This window comes from Schistosoma haematobium, chromosome 6, assembly GCF_000699445.3.
Source record: "Schistosoma haematobium chromosome 6, whole genome shotgun sequence".
In the NCBI taxonomy this organism is placed as follows: Eukaryota; Metazoa; Platyhelminthes; class Trematoda; order Strigeidida; family Schistosomatidae; genus Schistosoma; species Schistosoma haematobium.
In genome coordinates this window covers 23254592-23279338 of record NC_067201.1, presented here as the reverse complement: position 1 = coordinate 23279338, position 24747 = coordinate 23254592, and the positions used below count along the sequence as shown (strand labels likewise).

At 35.1% G+C, this 24747-nt stretch overlaps 1 protein-coding gene across 1 annotated transcript; it reads right to left on the bottom strand.

Moving 5' to 3' along the window:
* Nucleotides 1–16557: 16557 nt before the first annotated feature.
* Nucleotides 16558–19752, bottom strand: MS3_00011077 (uncharacterized protein; the record flags this gene model as incomplete). The annotated part of the gene is made up of 6 exons (XM_051219484.1): nucleotides 16558–16691; nucleotides 16912–16974; nucleotides 17690–17758; nucleotides 17914–17952; nucleotides 18419–18571; nucleotides 19647–19752. The coding sequence occupies 6 exons, from the start codon at nucleotides 19750–19752 to the stop codon at nucleotides 16558–16560; spliced, it is 564 nt and encodes a 187-aa protein (XP_051065818.1).
* Nucleotides 19753–24747: the final 4995 nt, after the last annotated feature.

Genomic DNA, 24747 nt, shown 5'->3' with positions numbered 1-24747 from the left:
GACGTGAGATAACCAGAGATATGAGATTTCGTCTGACAATAATGTGATGCTACAGAATTCGCGTTCTGGATTCCACTGCTAGCCACTATCCATCTTTGCTTGTAAAGCTTGTGAATTAAGGGATTGTCGGGGCGATACGCACAGCATGCACATATACCAATAACACACTGATCAAATGCAGTCTTAAGCCTCAAAGGGAAGATACAAGCAAAACAACATCAAGTGAACTTATTTCTACGTGTTTACTTTTGATATATATTATATGATACAACAGACTGTAAATGGAACAATGATGGTTGCCGATTCGTACTGTGATGAAAGATCCATTGGTTGTGGATAGGGTTTAATTTCACCAACTGATTGATGACTTGCGTCGAACAGTTTCGACCAGTATAAAACGAGATCAGTTAGAAGTTTTATCTTCAAACTCCCTATTGACTTCTATCACACAGACAACTAACAACCGTATTTCACTATTGTTCACACAATCTAATCAACGTCTGACAACATTTGATTATTTGAAGCATTTCATAACAACAGACATTTTGATTAGACATGAAGTGAAACAGAAATTCTCTTTACAAATGAGAGATTTCCCATCACCTCTCTACCATCACCTTGACCTTCATCTGTACTTGTTATCTGGATTATCATTTTGTAAATAAACAACTGCATTCATTCATGTAATAAAATTTGTACTCTTCTCATCATGTTTGTTTATTCACATTATTCTCCTTACCCCTCTCCCCAACCAATTTCTCTGACACACCAACGTGTTGATTTTTATTATGATTGTTATTATTACAACTTGAACAAGGTGACGTATATTCCCATCCATGTATTTCATTCACGTCACAATTTGTTGTTTATGTATCAGTGTTGTGCATCATTGTGTTTACAAACATTGAGTAGATGTTAAACAACACTGTGTTCTTCTCATATACACCACATGGTTTAGTTGTATGTTTACCAAGCATAACAACAACAACAATAATAATAATAATGACCATAGAAACAATAATAACAACAAGAATAATAATGAAGACTGAAGGTCAAGATGAAAATGAAGAAGGGAAATCATTCATTTGTAAACAGAGTTTGTAGATATCGAGAATTCTACCAATCAATCGATTCATCTCGATTATATAAAAAACAGCAGCAACAGGAGCAGCATCAGCAGAAGTTGTTATTGTCGACAAAATACTTCATTTATTATGCCAATCATGTTACATCAAATGATTCAATCTTCATTCATTATCACTGCATACATTTCAATTTATCTCTTCAATTGCTTTCATACACAAACAAATGTGACAAATCATTTGACATTGTTATCCCCATGTCAGCAGTGCCGGAAATGTAATACATATATGCATTGCAACTATTCACAATGGATAAGCAGAATGGGATTGCCAAAAGGGTCTTTTTTAAAAAATTACTGGTTGAAGACAATCGAAACGGATTCAGATTGCTTTATTGTATGCAGATATCATCCTAAGTGTAACCTATATACATATGAAATTGTAAGTTAAAAATACATTTTCCGATCTACGTTTTGCATGTGGATTAGTTAGTTCTGATGTGAAATGGGATAAGACGGTTGTTTAGCACTGATCACAATCTCAGTTTTGATCAGCAAATCCAGGTACTAACTGTTCAGTCACTAGACGTCGATCTTTCATTACGTTTATCGAAAATAGTTATGAATTCGACCTTCCAATCCCATACTACAGTAGTTCGCTGTTCATCGGAACTTCCGAATAACATTGTTTATCAATATTTGCGAGAGTCACGTCAATTCCACTCGACCTCATTTTCTCCAATCCATCTCAAAATCAACATATTCTGTGCTTACTAAATATATTGTCACTAGTAGATGACAAGCATCGTTCGTACTTCTAGTGTACTGGGAGTTTCAATCAAATATTTTGTGTTGAACTCGAAGCAGTGGTAGTAATATAATTAGTGGCAGTAGTAATAGTCATATTAAGAGTAGTAGTGGATTAGGAGTTGGAGTAGTAGTAGAAGTAGGAGTATAGGGAGTAGGATTAATAGTAGGAGTATGAGTAGTATTAGAAGTAAAAGTCCTTGGAGTAGTGGTAAATCGAAAGCTACATTTCAACCATTTGATGCAAGTTAAATTTCATATTTCTCCTTATTAACAGGTCAAACCGAAATGGTGCAATCTGTATTCTGGACTGATTGAAAACGCTACGATCAACATCAATGCAACTGAACATATTACTGGAGGAAGAGTGTGTTGTTGTAAGTTCAAGTCATGTTTATGATGATGATGGTGATACTAATGAGTAAACGTTCGAATATCAATAATTAGGGTCAGTGTATTATTGTGGTGTATATGATTGAGGCTAGTTGTGTTGATTTATTCGGTGAACTGAAATGACACATATTATTTGGCGATATGTATTTGGCATAAAGAAAGAAGTGATTGTTTCAATGTAGAGTTGATTGGTAGACGTGAGCTCATGTTTACTGATGAATGCACCGAGTGTCCATTGTTCATAGAAATGTCAGTCCATCAGTAAGTGACAATTGATGGATGTGACGAAAAGTGTTTAGTGAAGTTTAAGTGTGAAATAAGTTTTGTAATAGTATGTGCTGAATGTCTCAGTCAACATTCTCGGAAATTCAGATATTCTAATCGACTTTAACTATCGAATTCCTCAAAATCATCACCAACCACAATGTTTGTAAACTTCTCTCTTCAAAGCATCTCCCTCCACCAATATGTTTCAATAGTTGGTTGGCATATCTAAACTTCCTCGAATGATTACACTGATGACTGATAAGATTGAATGAATAAGGCTGATTGGACGTAATCCAATTGATTGTGGTAAGAGAAATGTCAAGTTTACACTGTAGGTTATGTTCGATTCACATAATACTGGTGATTGCAATCACTGAGCATGATTCAATTTCGTATTAGATACCAGTGAATATTTTAGTGCAGTTTTATGTTTGCGTAATTGATTTGGTCAAATGTAAGTCAATCATCTATGTACATCGGTAACTCTTTCCAAATATTTTCGTTTCCCCACTCTTCTCATTACTCTCCTTCTTCTCCTCCCTGCTCGTCTTCAATCTACATCCTTAATGCATTGTACATTCAATCTAATTTGTAAAGGTGCTTTGTTCATTCATTCACTGACTACTGTACTATACTGTACAGCAATGTACTTCACTATGTTTGATATTCTGTAATTCAATGTAAATAAACTATTCATTTGTTGATCATCATGTGTTGCTCTTTCAAATAAATCCACTGAACATTGAATGAAGAATTTTAACGATCGAAAAGATAAACATATGCATTGCGATTGATAAGATGATTGGATCGTGTTTAAGTTCATGGATCACACTGAATTATGTGTGAAGAATATGACGAGAAATTTGTGAAATTGCAGTTGATTGTAGAATGAGTACGTTGTCCGATGACATCAGGTGATTGATTTCCTCAAACGAAACATTCAAATTAACGAACGAACATGTCCATCCTACGAAACCGTTCATCATCATCATCATCATCCTCAATTTCATCGTTGTCGGAATTATATCGCCCACTTGTTTAAGGGAAATGTAATGTATTCACTAAGATATGAAGCAGTAAAGAGAGGAATTCATGAAATTATCGGCTGATGAGCGATGTAAACTGCATCTGTTCAACAGTATGTTGATATTTGCAGTTGGGACAATGAGAAGTGATACGTGCACTACGTTACATCAATTATATTCTTGGTAAACAAAAGTTAAGAGACTTCATTTGACGGATTAGGCATAACTGTACACTATACACTACAGTGTACATTCACTATGCATATTTGAAATACAACCAAGCAGTCATCAGTAGATCGCAGTCTAAATCTTATCGAAAATAAACTGTGTACAGTGATGATCAATTGCTGACAATTTCACAGTTGATGTCGAACGATCATTCCTATAGTGTACAGAAAGCGTTAAGCGATAAGGTTCCTTTATGCACACAGTTTCGATTTCACGGATGACAAATGTCCTTCATAACTGTCATTGATGATGTGTGCAACGTGTCCACAACTCTTCTCCATACCTCAGTCATTTTCATGTTATTCCGTTCGTAATACATATACAAGTTAGACTGAGATATTCATTTGAACACTATGAGAATGTACTAGAATTAGGCTTGTGGAAACGTACAAACGAGTAGAATCGTAGTGAAGATCTCACGGTTGATCTAAATGCTTTGGTTCTGTTTTTGTCAACATTGTCTAATGATGTAAATGGTGATAGTACAGTTGAGGCTAACTCGACACTTGTTGAACTTGATTTCTTGTATTTCAATGTTGAAAACAATGCTAAGACACGATCATTGTATCTCAGGCTTTGAACATTTAAGAGTCATTCAACGAACTAATAAGATTATGTAACTGAAAAGACGGTTCAACGATTTGGATATTATTATTGATGGTTTTCCATTGGTTGGATGATTGTGTATCCAGTTGATTAACAGCAAATAACACGACGTAACAATTCTGAATTTCCATATTATCCAACACTATACACACTAATACGCTGAGCAAATGAAATTCTTCATCAGTTTAAATACCTGATCATAAAAGGTTTTAAAACTTGTCAGAAAAAGGTATGAAGTGTGGTATTGATGGAGTTGAAAATGACTATCTAATCATCTGTGACATGGCATAACAGTTCACTTTCAAAACAAAATGTTGTGACGAACAACATGTATTGCACATCAATGCATACCTCATCCACACACTACTGAAATGCATTGATTTAATTTACTTACATAAATATCTGCTGAATTCGTGATTCCTTCGATAGAACTGATGAAGCTCTTCATCGACTTTCTGAAAAACTTTAATTTAAGAAAAACATGAAAATCAACAGATTATTTAGCTACGTTAATAGTGAAATAAAGAAGACAATCACTCATTGGAAACGAATTCTAATACATTCTAATACATTGATGTCGATTCACGCTTTTGATATCACAACTGCTATAAAGGCAAGTGACTTTATCTAACACTGAACTTATTTCATTATGAAATCAGAAACAATCATCAAAGATTTGTCTTACCTTCAATATGTTGTGGAGGTAGATTGCCGTAACACGTTGAACCATTGCGATTATCTGCCTCCACTGTTCAATTGAGAAAAACAAATAACTTGAAATACATGATCAACGAAAAGATAAATTCACGTCAAACTGATGCTCGTTGAGTTGGTTACGCGAGCCACATGTCATGTTGTGTTTACATGTTTGTACACGGAGTTACTGGAATTATATTTGTGTAGTGGCATTTCTAAAGAAGCAGGCACTTCAATGATAGACATTGTGGTTCAATGAAGAAACAAAGTGGTTGGAACTGTGTCTTCATCTTGTCTAATAAATCGATAAATACAAGTTACTATTCAGCACCGTGATCGCTTGCAGTCGGAGGTCATCGATATTATAATTGTTTACGTTGGTACTATGTAATAGGTTCATGTATTTTCAACTCAGTTCACAACCAGTTGTACAACTCATTGTTCACCACTTAAAATTCACCTCCAGATTCAGTGACTATTACACGTTGGATATCAGGACTTATTTCAACCTCACATTTTTCCATAATCAAAACTATAGAGGTGCCGTTTACCAGTGTTCTTTTCATTGAATATAAATGTGACATTGAAATTATTCACGTAAGTTCAAACGGAAGATGTGTGAAGTGATGTCATCTGAACAGGTAGAAAAATCCTTTTGTGTGTGCTTAGTAGTGGCAGTAATGAACATACGAGAAAACTTCTTTTATGGGAAATGTCGAGGAATACAAGTGTAAGAAAACATCTTGACAAATACATCTCTTACTTTGATGATGCATCTTTTGTCTTTCAAAACAGTTGATGAATTCAGTGAAGTTGTAGTTGACTACTAGAGCTGGTGAAGTAGATTTATTTATTTATTTATTATTAGCTTTATTCAATATTATACTATTGGTACAATATAGAATTCTCAGCACAAAGTATTTCAACAAGTTTCCGTTTCTTTCTTCTTGGTCGGTCCGCGCGATAAATACTGAGTGATCGCCAGCTAGATGTTAACAGTCCAGTAAATGAATATCTGAATAATGCACATTCTTTTCGTTGTATATTGCCAGCAACAATATTCTCTCTTTTTGAGCTTTTTGTAACTTTGACAACGAAAGGTTGTACACTTTTCAGAAACGCAGCAGAATAGGTTATGCGATTAATAAACATAATGATATATTAAAACAAACAAAAATAGATAACTTGTCGAAATATCTAGATGGCAGGAACAGGTAGCCCAGATGCTCAAGCAGGCCGCCTTTGAAACATTCATCACATTACTAAAAAAACCATTCTATTCAAAAGTGTAATTAACTGTTTTGATTGTATCTCTATCTTATGAGTAAGTGTGGTGTTTGAATGAACTAATGATACCTTGTGTTAAGTTTGTTTTACTTTGTTTCTGTTCATTCCCTTTCTACTCATCTGTATATTGTTTTATACTACTTATTTACATTCAGTAAGCAGTCGTATTCCTAACAATTTTCAAACCTACATTGTAACGCGAGTTGTTCTGTGATATTCTGAATTGTACTTATCATTGTATTTATCATTATAATCACTGTAATTTAATTACTGTAACGGTTATCCACAGTTTTATGCATTTGTTTAAACGCAACACTTTCCATATTGCTTTGCCCTCGGTTTGAGTTTCGATTGCTCATAAACTGTTATTCAATTTAGACTCAGCTATCAGCTGTCTTTGTACTATCTTATGTTATAATTATTCTTTATGTTACTGTTACAGGAAGCCTTTGTAATTTTCATTCTTGAAGGACGCGTTTAAACGCCTAGACACCGCACAACTTGAGATTTGTAACTAAATTTTGTGTATTATTTAATAAAGAACCACTTTTGTAGACAAATCGTTGTTTTGGAACTTCGATTTTGCGCGTATCTCAATCGGGGTTACTTGGACGCTTTGATAGAATTAACACCTTGGTACTTGTTGAATGCTTGATTTCGAATTCTAAATACAATACATTCGCTTGTGCTTGTGTCTTACTTTTAAATTCAATTGCGTTAATTCTGGGATTCCTAGTTCATACTACAATTCTAATAAATCAAATATAATAGTAAGTTGCATTGTTCACAGATTATTGATGTAGCATAGACTGAAGTGAAAACTTACGACTTTTAAATTTGTTGACATGAATGGTTTCAATCACTTCTGAAAGTGTATAATCAAAGAATTTGATGTTGTATGGATGCATTAAAGGTATTTTGAAATACACAAAAAAGTCTCATTCAGTGCAAATAAAGCGATGAATGTCATAGATATCAATATCATTCACAGATCTTCAGTTAATAGAATTCAGTATTGAATAGGTGACAAAAAACTCGATTGGTCAGATGAAAGTAACACTGTGTTGCATTAGATAGACATATAAATCTTCCACAAAAGTTATTCTTAATCAATCAAACAAGTGTACTAACCACTATCCGAACAAACAATTTGAATAGTCATTCTCAGCACCTAATTTTCATTATCACAGATTGACATCGTTACAGTGATTATTTCGTCCATATTTGACACCAATTTACAGTTCGGATCCACAAATCAGTTTAAATCCAGAAATCTAATGGTGAGCCAATACATTGCGACCGCTGTTCATTATATTCACAATGACCAGAGTATTGAGGCGTGTCGAAAACGAAGGAAATCAACTTGGTATGTCCATTTCATTGATGGTTCTCTATACAGCAGAAGTGGGCTTCAGGTTGAACAGCATTTCTAAATTGTCTAGTTCAGTGATAAACATAATAATAATCCACCAAAAATTCGTTTAAATGAGCGATTAGAAATCCTCATCGGTTTAAATATTCGATCATAGAAGGTTTGAAACCGTGACAGAAAACAGTATGAATCGGGTATTGATAAACCTATCAAACTATTCATCTAGCATGTCAAATTCAATGGGTTTCGTTGATGGATAATAATGGGGGTGGAATATAAAACCTGATCTCGATAAAATACATTCTGTTGACAAACTACATCAAGTACAACCTCAACTGACAAGCCGAATGATCTTATTTCGGATATGTGTATTCCATATATCCGAATAAATATTAGCAGACTAACTACAAGTCACGTAGTAAAATCTCAATCTTTTGAATTTGAATACACACTAAGTATCTCAAAATAAAATGTAGTGAACTAAATTCACACAAGAAGAGAGATGAAGCCAAACATGTACGCATGAAAGCTTGAAAGCTCACTGTGTGAATCGAATACATAACAGGACTAAATATGCCTGTGTACATTAACGACCAATGTGACAAACGTTACTTCCCCATCTAATAACCTGCATAAATTGACAAGTTGAGTTACAGTAGACAAGCTACCATGCAACAGTAAATTCTCACAATTTCCATTGTATCGAAAGAAAAATAGTTTACGGTCAATAACTTACCACTGACGGTTACTGCTCCTTGTTTATTTTCATGAAACATGCGTCGGCATTCGATCACTAAATTTAATAAGTTGATTATCTCAATATTATTACTCGATAACTTACCTTCATCAGACTGCACGCTGTGATTTTTCAAATTCACTTTTGCTTCAGCTATAAATAAATACATTTCATAATTGAATTCCTGAGTCAATTGAGACTAGACCACCATGGAAAACCTGGAAGCACTGGTCGGCCGTTTAATCCTAATATGAGAATATCCACGATCCCGACATTTCACAACAACAGTATTATATTGTAGTATGACAATATGTAGGGGTCGTCGAACTTCCTGGTTTTAAATCGATGACTAACTTAATTTTAACAATCATCGAAAGTCAGTAAGCAATGGACACCTGCTGTGCCAACTGATTTCGGACGATCACTGATTTCCTACTTGTATACGGCCAGCAATACAGATATGTACAATACTATGTTACTCTCAAAATATTTACAAAACATCTAATGAAATCTTCACCCTATTGCACAAGCAGGTAGTTATCTGAACTTAGTAGCTATATGGACAACGCGATAGCGTTTGAAACGAACGTTGCCGTGCTTAAATCCTGGAGCCTACATCAATTCTGGGATATAGGTACATTCAAATAACAAGTCCTTAACAGAAAGAAACGCACATTCTGGATTGCACAGCTAGCCGCCACCCATCTGTTTTCGTTACAGGTTGTTTAAGCGGTTGATTCCAAATGTTATTCGAGTGCATATCAATATCAATATCGGCACGCTCATGAGTTAATGGAATAATTCCCGAAGGAATAACTACCTCTTGATTTATATCTTCCGTCATTTCACAAACATAAGATTACCGATGACAGTTGATAAATAGTTGTGGTTTCATCGCCTTCCTAAAAATAGTGGCAGTTTTTATCGTGTACTCGATAAACGTCAAACTAAAAGTGATTCAGTTTATGGAACGCTCACACGTACACAAATCATGCCTACCCGAATACTTTGTCCGAGTAACAAACACATAAAACGGCGTGGTACGTTCTTTGTTTTGTTTTCTCCAACCTACATCGATATTAGTTTTATCATGAAGTTCACTACTCAAACCTATTATATCTACACTCCTATTGTTCAAATCACTTACCAATTTATTCAGATCTCAGGCATTCATGTTGCGTTATATGTGGTTTCATAGTGAAGACTCGCTAGCAAAATCATAAATGCATCCATCTCACATCTAGTCAGGGAAAAGTGAATTCGAGAATATTTTCAAACACAATATTATCAACTGACAATTATCCACCATAATCCATTGAACAGACCACCCTGTAAACTCAGCGTAGACTACAAGCATTGAAGTGAGATGACTGCATCAATCAATCGATTGAATGTGTTCAGTGTATGGATGTGCTGGTGAATATTCTCTGACAAAACACATATCTCTATGTGTGCACACAAGAATGTTTTGACTAATGCAGCAGACTACTCAATACACTGATAAGTAGTGTGAAGTAATGTGCAAAACTCTAGTGGAATAAGAGGAATGTAAGCAACATGACGAACTGAACAGACGACATATCGATTGCGAATATCAACGATTCCATAGCATGAATAGTCTCATTCAGATAATATCAACGTAAATGAAGATGTGCATCATTCAGAAGCATGTTTAGGTGCCTCAGAAGAAATATGATTAACACGAAGTCAAATGAACTTGGAACAAATTGTTCGACTCAACTAATTGGTCTGATTTCATTCAATTCCACTTGGTTGAAAGCTTCTTTTCAAGTTCACGTGTTCACCTTATTCAACACGTCGGTCAATATCAATCAGAGGAATAAATGAAAAGGAGTTACATTTCAACAATTTGTAATCAGTGATTATAGATTTGAAATTACACTACAATGTGCATAAATCGAAATAATTTTCTGAACCAATAATTGATTTCCAGAGATTACTCATTATATCTTCATCGTACTATTATTGATTCGTTTTGAGGACGTTAGATCTTCAGAACTCACTTGGAAAGGTCCTAATTTTGTAATTTTATTCTGAAAATTAGAATCTTATGTGTTCTCACTGAGAGACACTTAGTTGACACACAGCTTACATTTCCCGCTCAGAAATCCTTGATAGTCATTCATTGACGGATATCTCTAGCACGCTATTTTGTGGTTCTCCCAAGGACGTGATTCGTGTGCTTAGTAACCTCGTATTTTCTCGGTGCTTGTAGAAGACATTCTCTATGCCACATCAAGAATTCATGATATAGTTATGTGGAACGCGGACAACGGATTAGAACAACCTATCGTGTCACTATATCTTCGACTTGCGTTCCGTTTACCGCGTAAAGCTAACTCGTAATAGCATTCAAGCTTATCAATTTCAGAGCAAACAAACTCATTTCCTATTTTCCTCCATCCATATTATCTTTGGAAAATATGTGAACTGTGACATCAACTGTGCAATTCTAATCAGTTGATCATCACTGTACTCAGTCTACTTTCAATAAGATTTTGACAGTTCTCTACCCATCATTGCTTGGTATTCATTCAAATACACATAGTGAATGTACACTGGACTGCACAGTTATGCCTAATCTGTAGAATAAAGTTTTCCTACATTTGTTTACTAAGTCTATAGTTTATGTAACGTGGTTCACGTATCACTCCTCACATTCCCAACCACAAATCTTAACACATTATTGAGCAGATATAATGTACACCACTTGTCGTCGGCAGAACATGTACTTGGTTGACATTTATAAATTAGTAGATTTCGAAGTGGTTTCAACAACATGTAAATCACCGTCTTATTTGAACTGTGATGAGCTGATTGATAGAGGAGTACAACTGTTAACTGCCTCATATCTTAGTTTATGTAATCAATGTACTCATTCTCTTGAAACAAGTGAACGGAATAATTCTGATGGTGATGATTGGTTTCGCAATATGGACTAGTTGGTTCGTTAATTCGAATATTCCATTTCAAGAGAACAGTCAACTGTCTGTGTCATTCACAGTGAAATCCTCACCCGATCAACTACAATTTGGTACATTTCTGTTGATATTGTTCACACATATTTCATTGTTATCCATGAAAGAAAACACAATCTAATCATCTTATCAATTACAATGCATATGATTGTCATTTCGATGAATAGAAATCAACTGTGAAGCTTGTTTTACATTGTTCTTATTGGCTTCTCTTCCATCCTTTCACTTATTGATTTATACTACTTATTTACATTCAGTAAATAGTTGTATTGCCAGCAATTTTTACAGTCATAGTGTCGTGCCACTTTGTCGTGTAATATTCTGAGATATTTACATATAATTATAACGTTCATTGTATTTATCATTATGATTACTTTAGCTCAATCACTGTGGCAGTTGTCTACAGTTAAACGGTACACTTAATGAATCAAATCGTCGTTTGAAATTCTCATATCAATAATCAATTCAACTGATGATGATGAACTTATCATAACTCAACTAGAGTTCTTAGATAAAGCTGCATTGCTACTTAGTTACTTCATATTTCATCTTTCAGTGGATGGAGATTATGTCCATTTTGCTTGGTAAACATCAATTGCTTAAACTGAGAATATAGTTAATGATCACTAGTAGTATGTTATCACCCATAGTTGAATTCATTGACCATATATATGTGGATTCTTATAGGCACATCTCATTCACAGTGTATAGGGTATCACTAAAACTAACTACAGTTGATTACAATACCAAAGAAACAGATACTGCCACATGGACTTCACCGGATCACACTATATAGAAACAAAAAGACCATATCTGCGTGAACAAAATGTTCAGGAGGAGGATGGAGTATGTGGGAACCGAGAGAAGAGCTGATATGGTATCAAATCATCACTTGCTGGTCTCCAAGATGAAATTGAAACTTAAGAAGCACTGATCAACGGGGCGAACAATATCACAAAACGTTAATACGGTTTTTCTTCAGGATACTAACAAACTCAGCAAATTTAAGATAGCCATTAGCAATATGTTCCAGGCCATTCAAAATCTACTCGATGAAGAGGGAACTACTATGGAGAGCAACAGGAAAGGGATAAAAGGGGCAATCCCTTCAACAAATCATTAGGTTCTGGGGCACAAGAAGCATCACTGTTGATACATTGGATATGATTTAAGATAAGAGGAACAAGAAGGTAGAAATTAATACCAGCCGAACAAGAGCGGAGTCGACAGATTGGATGCAGCTGGACGATCTAGAGTTCGCAGATGATCTGGCTCTTCTATCGCACAAGCAACAATAAATGCAAGAGAAGATGATCAGTGTTGCAGCAGTCTCAGCAGCAGTAGGTCTCGACATACACTGTCTTTCAACCAACACCAAGATCAGACTTTTCATTACAAATATCAAGACATTTCTACTGTATGGGGAGGAAACTTGGACAACTACGAAAACCATCATCCATTGTAATATCTGATCATCAATAAATATCATATCAAATTGTGAAATATTTCATGTCATTTCGAATTCTCACATTTGAAGTAATGGTAAAGTAGTTTAATGTGGTTGTGGATTATGTCTACAAGATCAGTCTACACTGTCATTACACTAAATGTTCTAGTTATAACAATAAGGTTTTACTCTTGTTTAAAATCTTACGTTTTATTCAAAATTGTTCTCCCAGCCAAATTTGATGAGAACTGAAATGATAAAATGAAGCCGATGGTTTAGTTTTGTCTAGTTCTTTGAACATTTTCTTCTTATTACATAATCTAACCTATTCCGCATTAGGTGTCATTGATTCAAGCCTTTATTATTGCTGATCACAACTGGTACACTTGTCATCATACTACCAATTGGTAGTTTTCATTTATTTATGTAATCTATTTCATTGTTATCCATTGTCATTGACTCATCAATCGCCTTGATTGGTTTAATTCATTTATATCTTCTATATATTTATTACATCTTGCTTAGAATAGTCAAGTGACATTCAACGAGCCAATTGCGTTGATGTGAATGAAATACCGATTCAACGGTTATGATATTAATAATCAAAATGTTCGAATAGTTGGATGTTTGTATATCCAGTTGATCAGTCGTATATAATACAATATGTGTGAAGTTTGAATTTCCCTACTCGCCAACATTACACATAATAATACATTGAGCAATTGAAAACCTTCAGTGATTTAAAGAACCGATCATAGAAGGTTTTAAAATTTGACAGAAAAAGAAGTTTGAGTTGGTGGTGGTGGTGATGGTGGCGAATTGGTGAAGTTCTTTTAACTGATAATGAATGAGTGGATCAAAGTCATCATGTGCACTGACGATCTAATGATCTGTGACATGATATAACAGCTCACTTTCAACGAATCAACACAAAAATGTTAAATAGAGCAAGAACAAACATTAATGCAGAATAGTATGAATTCATATTATTTCGAGGTTTCTCGTCAGCTGCTTACAAACCAAAATTGTGATAGAATTTTTACATGGAGATAGTGTGAAACAATTGACATAAATGAGTGTAAATAACGTGATTACAATAATAACTATATATATATATATATATATATATATATATATATATATATATATATATATATATATATATATATATATATATATATGCTAGAAACAGGTCAGAGGTCAAAAGAGGGGAGTTAATCCAGGGTGGGTGGTGTAATAATTTAGTGAAGTTCATAAATTGTGTGACAATTGTAGAGATTAATGGAATTAAATAATGATAAGGTAGATTACGTAATAATAATTAAATAGGGTTTGGAAAGTTAAGATGATTTAAGAGGATCAGGTGACGGAAATGTGTGAATAAAATTTATTTTAAGAATCAGGTAATAGGGGGAGTATAAATTATCTTAGAATAAGTAAATGAATAAAATAACCAAAACACAAAACAAACAGAAACAAAAAGATTACCAGGGTAGTGATAAGTTTATTAAAGTCTCTTTTTGGATGCATAAGTCCGGTTTCAGTTTCTTAATTGCAATGGCTTCAGCAAAGCGGAGAGTGGTAGTAGTTCTTTGTCTATTGATTATTTTAAACGCATGCATAATATCGACGGTATGCCCGGTGTCAAGTAGATGCCGAGCTATTGCACTGTTAAAAGCTTTAGTCCCTCGCAGCGTCAAGTTCTTCGGAATATGCTCAGAAATGCGAACCTGTACTCTTCTCTCAGTTCTTCCAATGTATGTGCTACGGCACGTACATGTGAATTGGTAAATGCAGTTAGAGCAACTGAGGGGAGAGGACTTGTCGATTTTCGTTTGTTTCAGTGAGCAGTATGTTTTCCATAACGTAGTCAGTTTGGCTGCCGGGTAGGTCACTTTTAAAGCGGAATTAATTCTGTGATTGATAATTCCGGCGACTTCATCTCCTTTGAAGCGTAAGGATAGGAAGCAGGTTTTCTTTTCAACTGTATCATGCTTAATCGGAGGGTTTGTATTAGCATATTTGTGGATGAATTTATCCGGATATGCATTTTCACGTAGGCATTTGGTGATTGTAGTAATTTCTTCTTCGAGACATTCTTTTGAGCAGATTTTTCGTGCGCGGTCAAAAAGGTTTCGCACAATACCCTTTTTATAACTCATTGGACAGAAGCTGTTAAAGTTGAGATAAACTCCGCTCCAAGTATTTTTGCGGTGAATGTGTCTTTGTAGTGTGCCGTCTGATGTCCGCCTAATTCCAATATCTAGGAAATGGAATTTATCATCAACTTCATGTTCCATGGTAAATTCTATATCTTTGTGTACTTTATTGAACAGACTAAGTAGGTACATGGAGTGTTGGTGATTTTTGCAGACAAGGAACGTGTCATCCATATATCTGCAGTAGAGTGTGGTACTGTCGATTGCGTGCTTCAGTTTCTTTTGTTCCAGATGTCCCATAAATATGTCGGCAAGAATTGGGCCTAGAGGGCTTCCCATTGCTATTCCATCAATCTGTCGGTACAAAACATTGTTAAATTTAAATTGTATGTTTTTTGTACACAAAAACAGGAGCTGTTTAAATTCCTGGGGTGGTAAAGGCAGGAGTTCTGGATATTCACATATGATCTCTGCCGTTTCTTCCAAGGGGATATTTGTGAAAAGCGAAGAGACATCAAATGAAACCATGAATTTGTCAGAGACATGAAGGTTTTCAAGTTTTTGTACAAATTCAAAGCTGTCTTTCAAACTGTAGGCTGCTAGTTTTTTGCGGATTGGTTCCAAGCATCTAGTAAGCCAGCGGGCAAGTTTATGGAAAGGTGATTTGGCCATCGATAATATTGGTCTTATAGGGACGTCGGGTTTATGTGTTTTGGGTAGCCCATATAAGTATGGCAATTGTGACCCTTTTGGTTTAAGTTCGTTATACGTATGATTGTCTATTAGATTTTTCTTAACAAGTTCTCTCAACTTTCTTAAGACACGTTTCTCTGTCGCATCTGTTAGGTCTTTCTGGGTATTGTCAATGATAAATCTGGTGGAGTTATTTATAATGGTCATTACCTTATTGATATATTCAGCTCTGTTAAGAATTACTACACTGGAACCCTTATCCGGACGAAGTAGCATTATTGTTTCGTCTTTAATAAGTTTCTCCAATGCTTGATGGTGGTCTTCGGTGAACACCCTTGAGTGTGGGATTGGTGTCGTAACATACTGGTTTGTGATATCCACTAATTTAGATTTAAACCAACTGTGCTTTTCGTCGTTCATGGGTTTAAAGTCCGACAGTTGTTGAGATAAGTATTCAAACTGGGTCTCAGTGTCTATTCTGTTGCATTTCCTTGGGATATGAAATTTGAATCCAAGGGAGAGTGCTTCAGTTTCAATTCGATTTAGTTTTTTATTAGATAAGTTCTGTATGTATTTTCGTGGATTGGTAGGAAATGCCATGTGATTTTGTTCTTTAACAAGTGTTTTGGTTAATGTCTTCATGAATTTGTGACTGGTTTTCGATTGAACATCACGAATGAAGTTAATAAGTTTAATACGACATACAATATTTAAATCCATAACGATTTTGTTACGATGAATAACGTGCGTTGTACATCCATTCAAATCTCATCCACACACACACACACACCGACACCATTGAAATGCATCGATTTAATGTACTTACACATATATTTACTGAATTCGTAATACATACTATAGAAATTATCAAATTCCCAATCGACCTTCTGGATAACTTCAATGAAAATAAACAACATGAAGATCAACAGATTAGTTGACTAACTTAATAGTGAAATAACGAAGACATGCCCTCATTGGAAACAAAGTCTAATACAACACATTAATGATAGGTGATGCATTTGATATTACAACTACTACTATGAAGAAGTCACTTTATCTAACACTGATCTTATTTCATTATGAAATCAGAAACAACCATTAAGGCATTGTCTTACCTTCAATATGTTGTGATGGTAGATCGACGTAACACATTGAACCATTTCTACGATCTGCCTCCACTATTCAATTGAGAAAAGCGAGTAACTTGAAGTAGACAAACAACGACAAGATAAATCATGTCAAACTAATGCTGGTTGAGTTAGTTGTGCGAACCACATGTCATGTTGTGTTTACATATTTGTACACAAAGATACTGGAAGTATGGTTGTACAGTGATATTTTAAAAGAAGCCGGCAAGTCAATGATGGACACTATTGTTCATTGAGGAAAGAAAATGGATAAAACAACGTTCTTCCCCTTATCTAATAAATAGATAAATACAAGTTGGTCACTAGCTTAGTGATCGCTTGCAGTTTGAAATCATCCGTTATATCGCGGTTGACGCTGTTACCAAATAATACATGCGTGTATTTTCAGCCCAGTTGGTAACCAGTTTTACATCTCATTGTTTGCTGCAGTCTTTTCACCTTCTCATCTAGTGACTACCACAGGTTTATTGTCAGAACTTATTTCAACTTCACATGTTCCCATATTCATAGTAATGGAAGTGTCATTTCTCAATCATCATTTCACTGAAATTGCTCGTGCAAGTTGAAACGGAAGACTTGCAAAATGATGTCAGTTGATCAGGTAGAAAATCGTCAATACTCAATTCTTCAGATAGCATTGGTGATTTTGCTTCTCTGTCGGTATTCTAGTGTCGATAACAAACTAAAGAGCATTAGAAAACTGCCGAATGTCGAGGAATACAAATGTGAAAAATATATCTCTTACTTTGATGATGTTTCCTTTGTCGTTCGAAACAGTCGATCAATTCAGTGAAGTTGAAATTGATAAGTAGAGCTGGTGAAATAGAAATATTTGAAACATTCATCGAATTACTAAAAGGACTACTCTATTCAAAAGTGTAATTAACTGTCTGAAAGTATCACTATATTATGTGTAATTTGAATTGATCACAGATTATTGATGTAGAATAGACTAAAGTAAAAACTTACGACTTTTAAATTTGTTGAAATGAATGGTTGCAATCGCTTCTGAAAGAGTATAATCAAAGAATTTGATGTTGTATGGATGCATTAAAAGTATTTTGAAATACACAACAAAGAGGCATTCAGTACAAATAAAGCAATGAATGTCATACAATATGTGACACAAAACCCGGTTGGACAGAACATAGTAACCCTGAGTTGTATTAGATAAGACTACGAATCTTCCAAAGTAGTCATTCTCAATCAATCAACGTGATATCAGAAATCGATTGCTTACATTTGAGCAACCTATTCATCTTTATTACCTCTATCAATCAACCTCACACTGAGAATCAAATACATAACAGGGCTAAATATGCAATTATGCGTAAAACGATCAATCGAACAAATATTACTTCTCCGTTATAAACCCTGTATAACATGAGTAACGATGGAAAAGACATCACATTACACTAAATTCACACAACGTTTATTGAATTAAAAGAAGCATAGATTTTTGCCAGTAACATACCACTGAAGGTTCTTACTCCTTGTTCACTTTCATGAAACATACGTCGACATTCGATCACTAAATTTATTAATTTGATCACTTCAATATTATTCTTCGATAACTTACTTTGATCAGGCTGTACACCGTGATTTTTCAATTCCGCACTTATTTCAGCTATGAACAAATACATTTCATTACAACAGCATCATATTACATTATGAGAATATAGAGGTTTGGTTGAATTCAATGGTTTCAAATCGATAACTGACTTCATTTGAACAATCGTTGGAAGACAGTAAGCAATGGACACCGGCTGTGCAAACTGATTTCTGACTATCAGTGATATTCTACTTCTATATAGCTAGCAATACATAACTATCTAAAGTTACATTATCCCCAACTATTTTTACACATTGTTTAAACAATGCCCAGTCACATACCTTGTCGGAATAACCACTATATGAAACAACATGGTTCGTTCTTTATTTGGTTCTTTTCAACGTACATTCATTTTTACGTCATCATAATATTCCCTAATCGAATCTGTTTATCCACAGTTGTCAAGGTTTGAACTTTCAAGACTATTTTTAGACTTATTATCATTGTTGTCATTTTTCACCGTATAAATAGTGGATACTTAGTTGTTGCATTCCAGCATTGCACCAAATGTAACCTTTCAGTGAACGTTTCGATTGTTATAATGCAGTTCATAGTTGATTTGAAAATAACAGAGAAACGATCTGCTATCTGTTTGAGTCTTCTGAATGTTTACATGGTTTGATGGAGATCAAGGGCCAATAAGCGTTTATCGCGTGACTATCGATCATTGGTCACTGAGTGAACTCGTGAACTGTGTCACCGGAGTTGTACATGAAATTGATCAGCATAAAATTGCCGAACATACTCATGATTTCAAGACACAACACGTACCAACAGACAGTACTCATGGCAAACAACTAACCCCACATATTCACTGTATTCATGTACACATGAAATAGACTGTTTTCCTAGTTCACAACCGTAGTTGTACAGTTCACAGGTTCATTGGACAAGTATTGTATTTGACAAACAAGTATTCATGATATGTACTTCATGTTTTGTAAATCTGACCCAATTAGTCACAGTCTGGAATGGATTCAGTACACACTTCACAAACAGAAATATCAATGAAATTCATAGGGTCAATTATGATGACCATTCATCAACATTTAGATTCAGTAAATATTAGATATTCAAATAATTGACTTACCTATTACCCTTTCAACAATCGGTCGTGTATTTAGTGTACTAACTTCAAACGAATCCAACATAACTGTGAAAAAATCATAGAAACGTTTGTCTTGGCTTAAAAACATATATCACTTCATTACTTAAAAGTCAATTTGGGGATCACAGTGTTTGGGATTACCCAAGATTTGAAAGTTGTATTAGCAATCACTCATATAATAACTGAAAGTGTGAAATGTGTTGGGTAAAACAGATACCTGAATTTACGTAATGACTACTCAGTACCAATGAACAATAAACAGTCTTCACATAGAACTGTCGTTGGTCATGGAAATGAAACCCTCAATATCTGAAAGAACCAGATCAGTATCTGTAGTGGAATGTGATTTATGATCTTCAATAGAAAAAGAAAACAACGTAACGTGATTTCGGTTAATAAACAGTGTCAAGTCGTGAATGAGTGATTCAGTGCTTTAGGGAGATAGAGAAATGGTTACTTGCCTTTATTACGTCTCATTATTTCTTTAAGCGTATCCATATCAATTTGTGAAGATTTCACATCTAAATATGGGAAAGATTCAAAATGTCAATTACTAATTCATCCAACAAGTAAATCACGATCATAAAAATGTATCCACAGGAGGAGGATGGTCAAGTTGATGTGTGTATCATTGTCATATAATTGAATGTATCCATTGTATATGCGTATGGAAGCGTAACTAGCTCCTTTTGCTGATATGAAACAATGTGACTTAAATACGGTGTAATCGCTTTGTCAGTTGAGGTTATAATTACAGAATACCGTTACAAAAACTAAACATTATTTGTTTACTGGTCATTCGATTTGAAACGACTATCCCGTCGTTATAATCCGGAATTATGTTCACCTTAATCATAAATCAACTTGACCTAGTACACAGCACAATGTTTCCATTGACAGGAAGCATGAGATTCATGTGTGATGAGTAATTGAAGGTGATATTCATGGTAGTACAAACTGATGCATCATAGTCAGATATGTAATAGATCTTTTTAGAACTTGCTGGTCAAAAGGAGCTGTCATACATTGTCATGGTATCAGTGGATAAATCTGAAATAAACTAAATCACAAGGACTCCAGCGTTCATTTTTGCAATTCTGTTTCCTATTTGATAATGCTGAAACAGAACCGCAATCCAAATAGCTTATCAATCGAGATAGATTACAACAAATCTATGTGAATATAACAATCAGAACACTATGTTAACTCTAACTAGTCAAGTATGGTTAAAGTCAATATTGGTGAAATATTATATCTTATGAATATTCGAACACACTCACCCATTTGTATGGTTACACACAGCAACAGAATAATGATGATACAGTTGTATGCCATAGAATGAAGTACAATTCTGTTGTATATCCTAATGAAACGAAGCTTTCACTGTCGTTCTTTATATAGTGAATACAGAACAGAAAGGTTTGCACCAATCACATTTTAATAAATACAGTGAAATATTTGAATAACGATGAATGGCGTTGGTGATTTCGATAATCCATCTTCATAGTCGGTCGATCCACAAATAGAAAACACCCACACTCATATAGATCGGAAGTATTTCTTTGATCACATTGAATGATTGAAGTTTATCTGCTGTTATTTGGCAACACTGAATGAATGATTGTTGACAAAAAACAAAACAAAACCAGACTAGTTCTATCTGGAATGCGCTAATCCTGTCTGATCAACACTGATATGCTCACAATAGTCTACAAAAGTCTATAAAAATATGATTAGACTAAATAAATATTTCTTCTCAATTAGCTGTTCATTAAGGTTATTAACTGCTAAGATTAAAGGTATCATTGCCAAGGATGGACTTGATAGATTCGAATACATTGAGCATTAGTTAGGAAGTGAATAATCGAATTCGGTTATTTATTTTCTCTGATGAAGTGGCTTACACTAAATCACGAAACGTCAAATATACCTTCTTCTACTCAATGAGATATATAAAAATGTACATTTACTATTAGACAACAGGATTATCAATTAGGTTACACACAATTAGAAATAGAAACTTATATGCTAACAAAATAGAACTGTGTATGATTTTAAAAGAGAAGAAAGCATTTTGAAAGATGTGATAGTATTTCTGTAGAATCCCAGAGTGAATTCGACTGCTCTATAAACATTTCCACTTAATGGGCATGAAGTCTTATGATAAGTATTTCTATGGTTTCTAGAATATATAAGAGTTGGATTCGAGAACCTGTGATAAGCACCTGACATAAATAACATTGATCACCACTCAGTGATCAATCAATTGTAGATACAAGTTGATCATATGTTGACAACAAATATCCGAAGTACTCTTGGTTATTTGATCTAACTTGAACTGAAACTCAGTTCTAAAACTAATTATATTGTTGATAACCAAAAGTCAATATCTACTACTTTTTGTTGACTGCTTAAACTGTAAACTTAGCTCCTACTCCTTCAGAGTAATTAAATGTTTAGTTACACCATATTGTGAATCGACCATGCAGATCCTCTAATTTAGTTGCTTTCAACTCATGTTTACAGACAAAAGTAAGTTGCCCAATATATATATATATATATAATTCCACCCTTAGACTTCTTATGTGCTATATGTATATGCTATGGTGGATGCTACTTATAAAACATAAGCGATCACACATGGACATTTCGGGCCTCTTGCGCTGTAATCTGTCTTTAAAACCTTCGTGAGTGAATTTAACGGCTGTTTAAACTTTTCCACTTTATGGGCATTAAGTCTTGTGAAATGTATTCGCGAACTTGGATACGAGTTTCGTGAGCACGCTTTTGACCATAACTTTTGAAGGACTCAACCAATTTCGTTCATTTACTTTTGATTTGATTTCTCTCTTGTAAATATCTATCTTGAAAATTATACGCTTGCTGGTAAAAATGTTTCTGCCAAAAACATAAATTCTTTCGGACTTTCTATGGCATCCTTTATTGTGAGAATTTCGACGGTATCTGATCGTTTTCGAAACTCTGACTTTCACTTCTTATCAATGAAAATGTTCTTGACAAATGCTTTCGCTGTAGTTTGTCTGATGGCGATCCCAGAATTTCACTTCTAACAACGACATACAAATTTCTTCCATGGTAGGTTCTTTTTTCAGTAGATCTTGGAACATTTTCTTGAGAGTTATTTTAAATTGGTTAAGTTTGTCAGTATGTTGAGGGAATCTTTGTACTCCACTTGTCCAGTGATTCTTTAACTTCAGATTCATCTTGACCACATTCAAATGGTGATTCACTCCTTTTTGTTTTGAAGGATGCTTTGGGGATCCTGACTCCATGTGATTCCCATCCTATAAATGCGTTACGTACTTCTTTGAACAGCATGAGAGCAACTCCCTGAGCGTGTGAAGCATTTTCATTTCCCGACCAGAGTACAGTAGCATCTCTACCGTATTTATTCTTTTCTGTCCAGTTTGTGTCCAACTGGTTTTGTTGATTCTGAGCATCGTCAACTTGTATCTCCTCATTTCCGTAATTATTTGACTGATCTTCCCGGTTTCTTACATTGTCTAGACGTTGCATGTACATATAAAAATTGTTGATCTGATTGTTAGAAGAAGCATCAGCCTTGTGACTTGCGAATAATCTAGGATTTCCTCATGAGACGTGGTAATTATTTCTTGAACTTGGAGGGAAGTATTTAAATGATTTAGTTTGTTTGTTTTGATAGCAAGGCTATTTTCTACGTGTTGGATTCGCCGACTTCAAGCCTTACATTCCCCCCTCTTTTAAATGGACTTAGGAACGGTCTTAGCATTAGAAGAGATACAGGCGGAGTTAACAAAATGGTATAAGTCCTAACATATACATATCATACTTACTTACTTATTTACTTTCGCCTGTGACTCCTAATAAAGCATAGGCCACCGACCAGCATTCTCCAACCCACTCTGTCCTGGGCCTTCTTTTCTCATTCCATCCAATTCTTGTTCATTTCTCTCATGTTTATTTCCATTTCCCGGCGTAATGTGTTCTTTTGTCTTCCTCTTTTCCTTTGACTTTCAGGATTCCCTGTGAGTGCTTGACTTGTGACGCAGTTGGGTGATTTCCTCAATGTGTGTCCTATCCACTTCCGGCGCTTCTTCCTGATTTCTTCCTCCGCTGGGATCTGGTTTGTTCTCTCTCACAGTAGATTGTCGCTAATAGTGTCTGGCCAACAGATCCGAAGTATTGTGCGTAGACAAATGTTAATAAACACCTGTATCTTCTGGATAATGGCTTTCGTAGTTCTACAGGTTTCCGCCACATACAGTAGAACCGTCTTGACATCTATATTGAAAATCCTGACCTTGGTGTTGGTTGACAGTTGCTTTGAGTTCCAGATGTTCCTCAGTTGTAAATATGCTGCTCTTGCTTTGCCGATCCGCTCTTTCACATCTGCATCAGATCCACTCTGTTAATCAATGATGCTGCCCAAGTATGTAAAGGTTTTTACATCTTCCAAATCTTCTCCGTCAATTGTGATTGGATTGGTGCATGGTGTGTTGTATCGGAGAATCCTGCTTTTCCCTTTGTGTATATTGAGACCTACTGCCGCTGAGGCTGCTGCTACACTGTTCGTCTTCTCCTGCATTTGTTGTTGCGTTTGGGATAGAAGGGCCAGATCATCTGCGAAGTCTAAATCGTCCAACTGCATCCTAGATGTCCATTGTATCCCATGCTTCCCTTCAGACGTTGACGTCTTCATGATCCAGTCGATCTCCAGGAAAAAGAGGAAGGGTTAGAGTAACCAACCTTGTCTGACACCGGTCTTCACTTCGAACGACTTTGTCAACTGTCCTCCATGCAAGATTTTGCAGTGTAATCCATCAAATGAACTCTGTATGATATTGACTATCTTCTGAGGCACGCCGTAGTGTCGAAGAAGTTTCCATAGTGTTGTTCTGTCCACGCTATCAAATGCCTTTTCGTAGTCAATGAATTTGATGTAGAACGATGAATTCCATTCAATTGATTGTTCCACAATGATCCGTAGAGTTGCGATTTGGTCTGTACACGATCTATCCTTACGGAATCCTGCCTGTTGGTCACGGAGTTGTGCGTCTACGCAGTCCTTCATCCTGTTTAA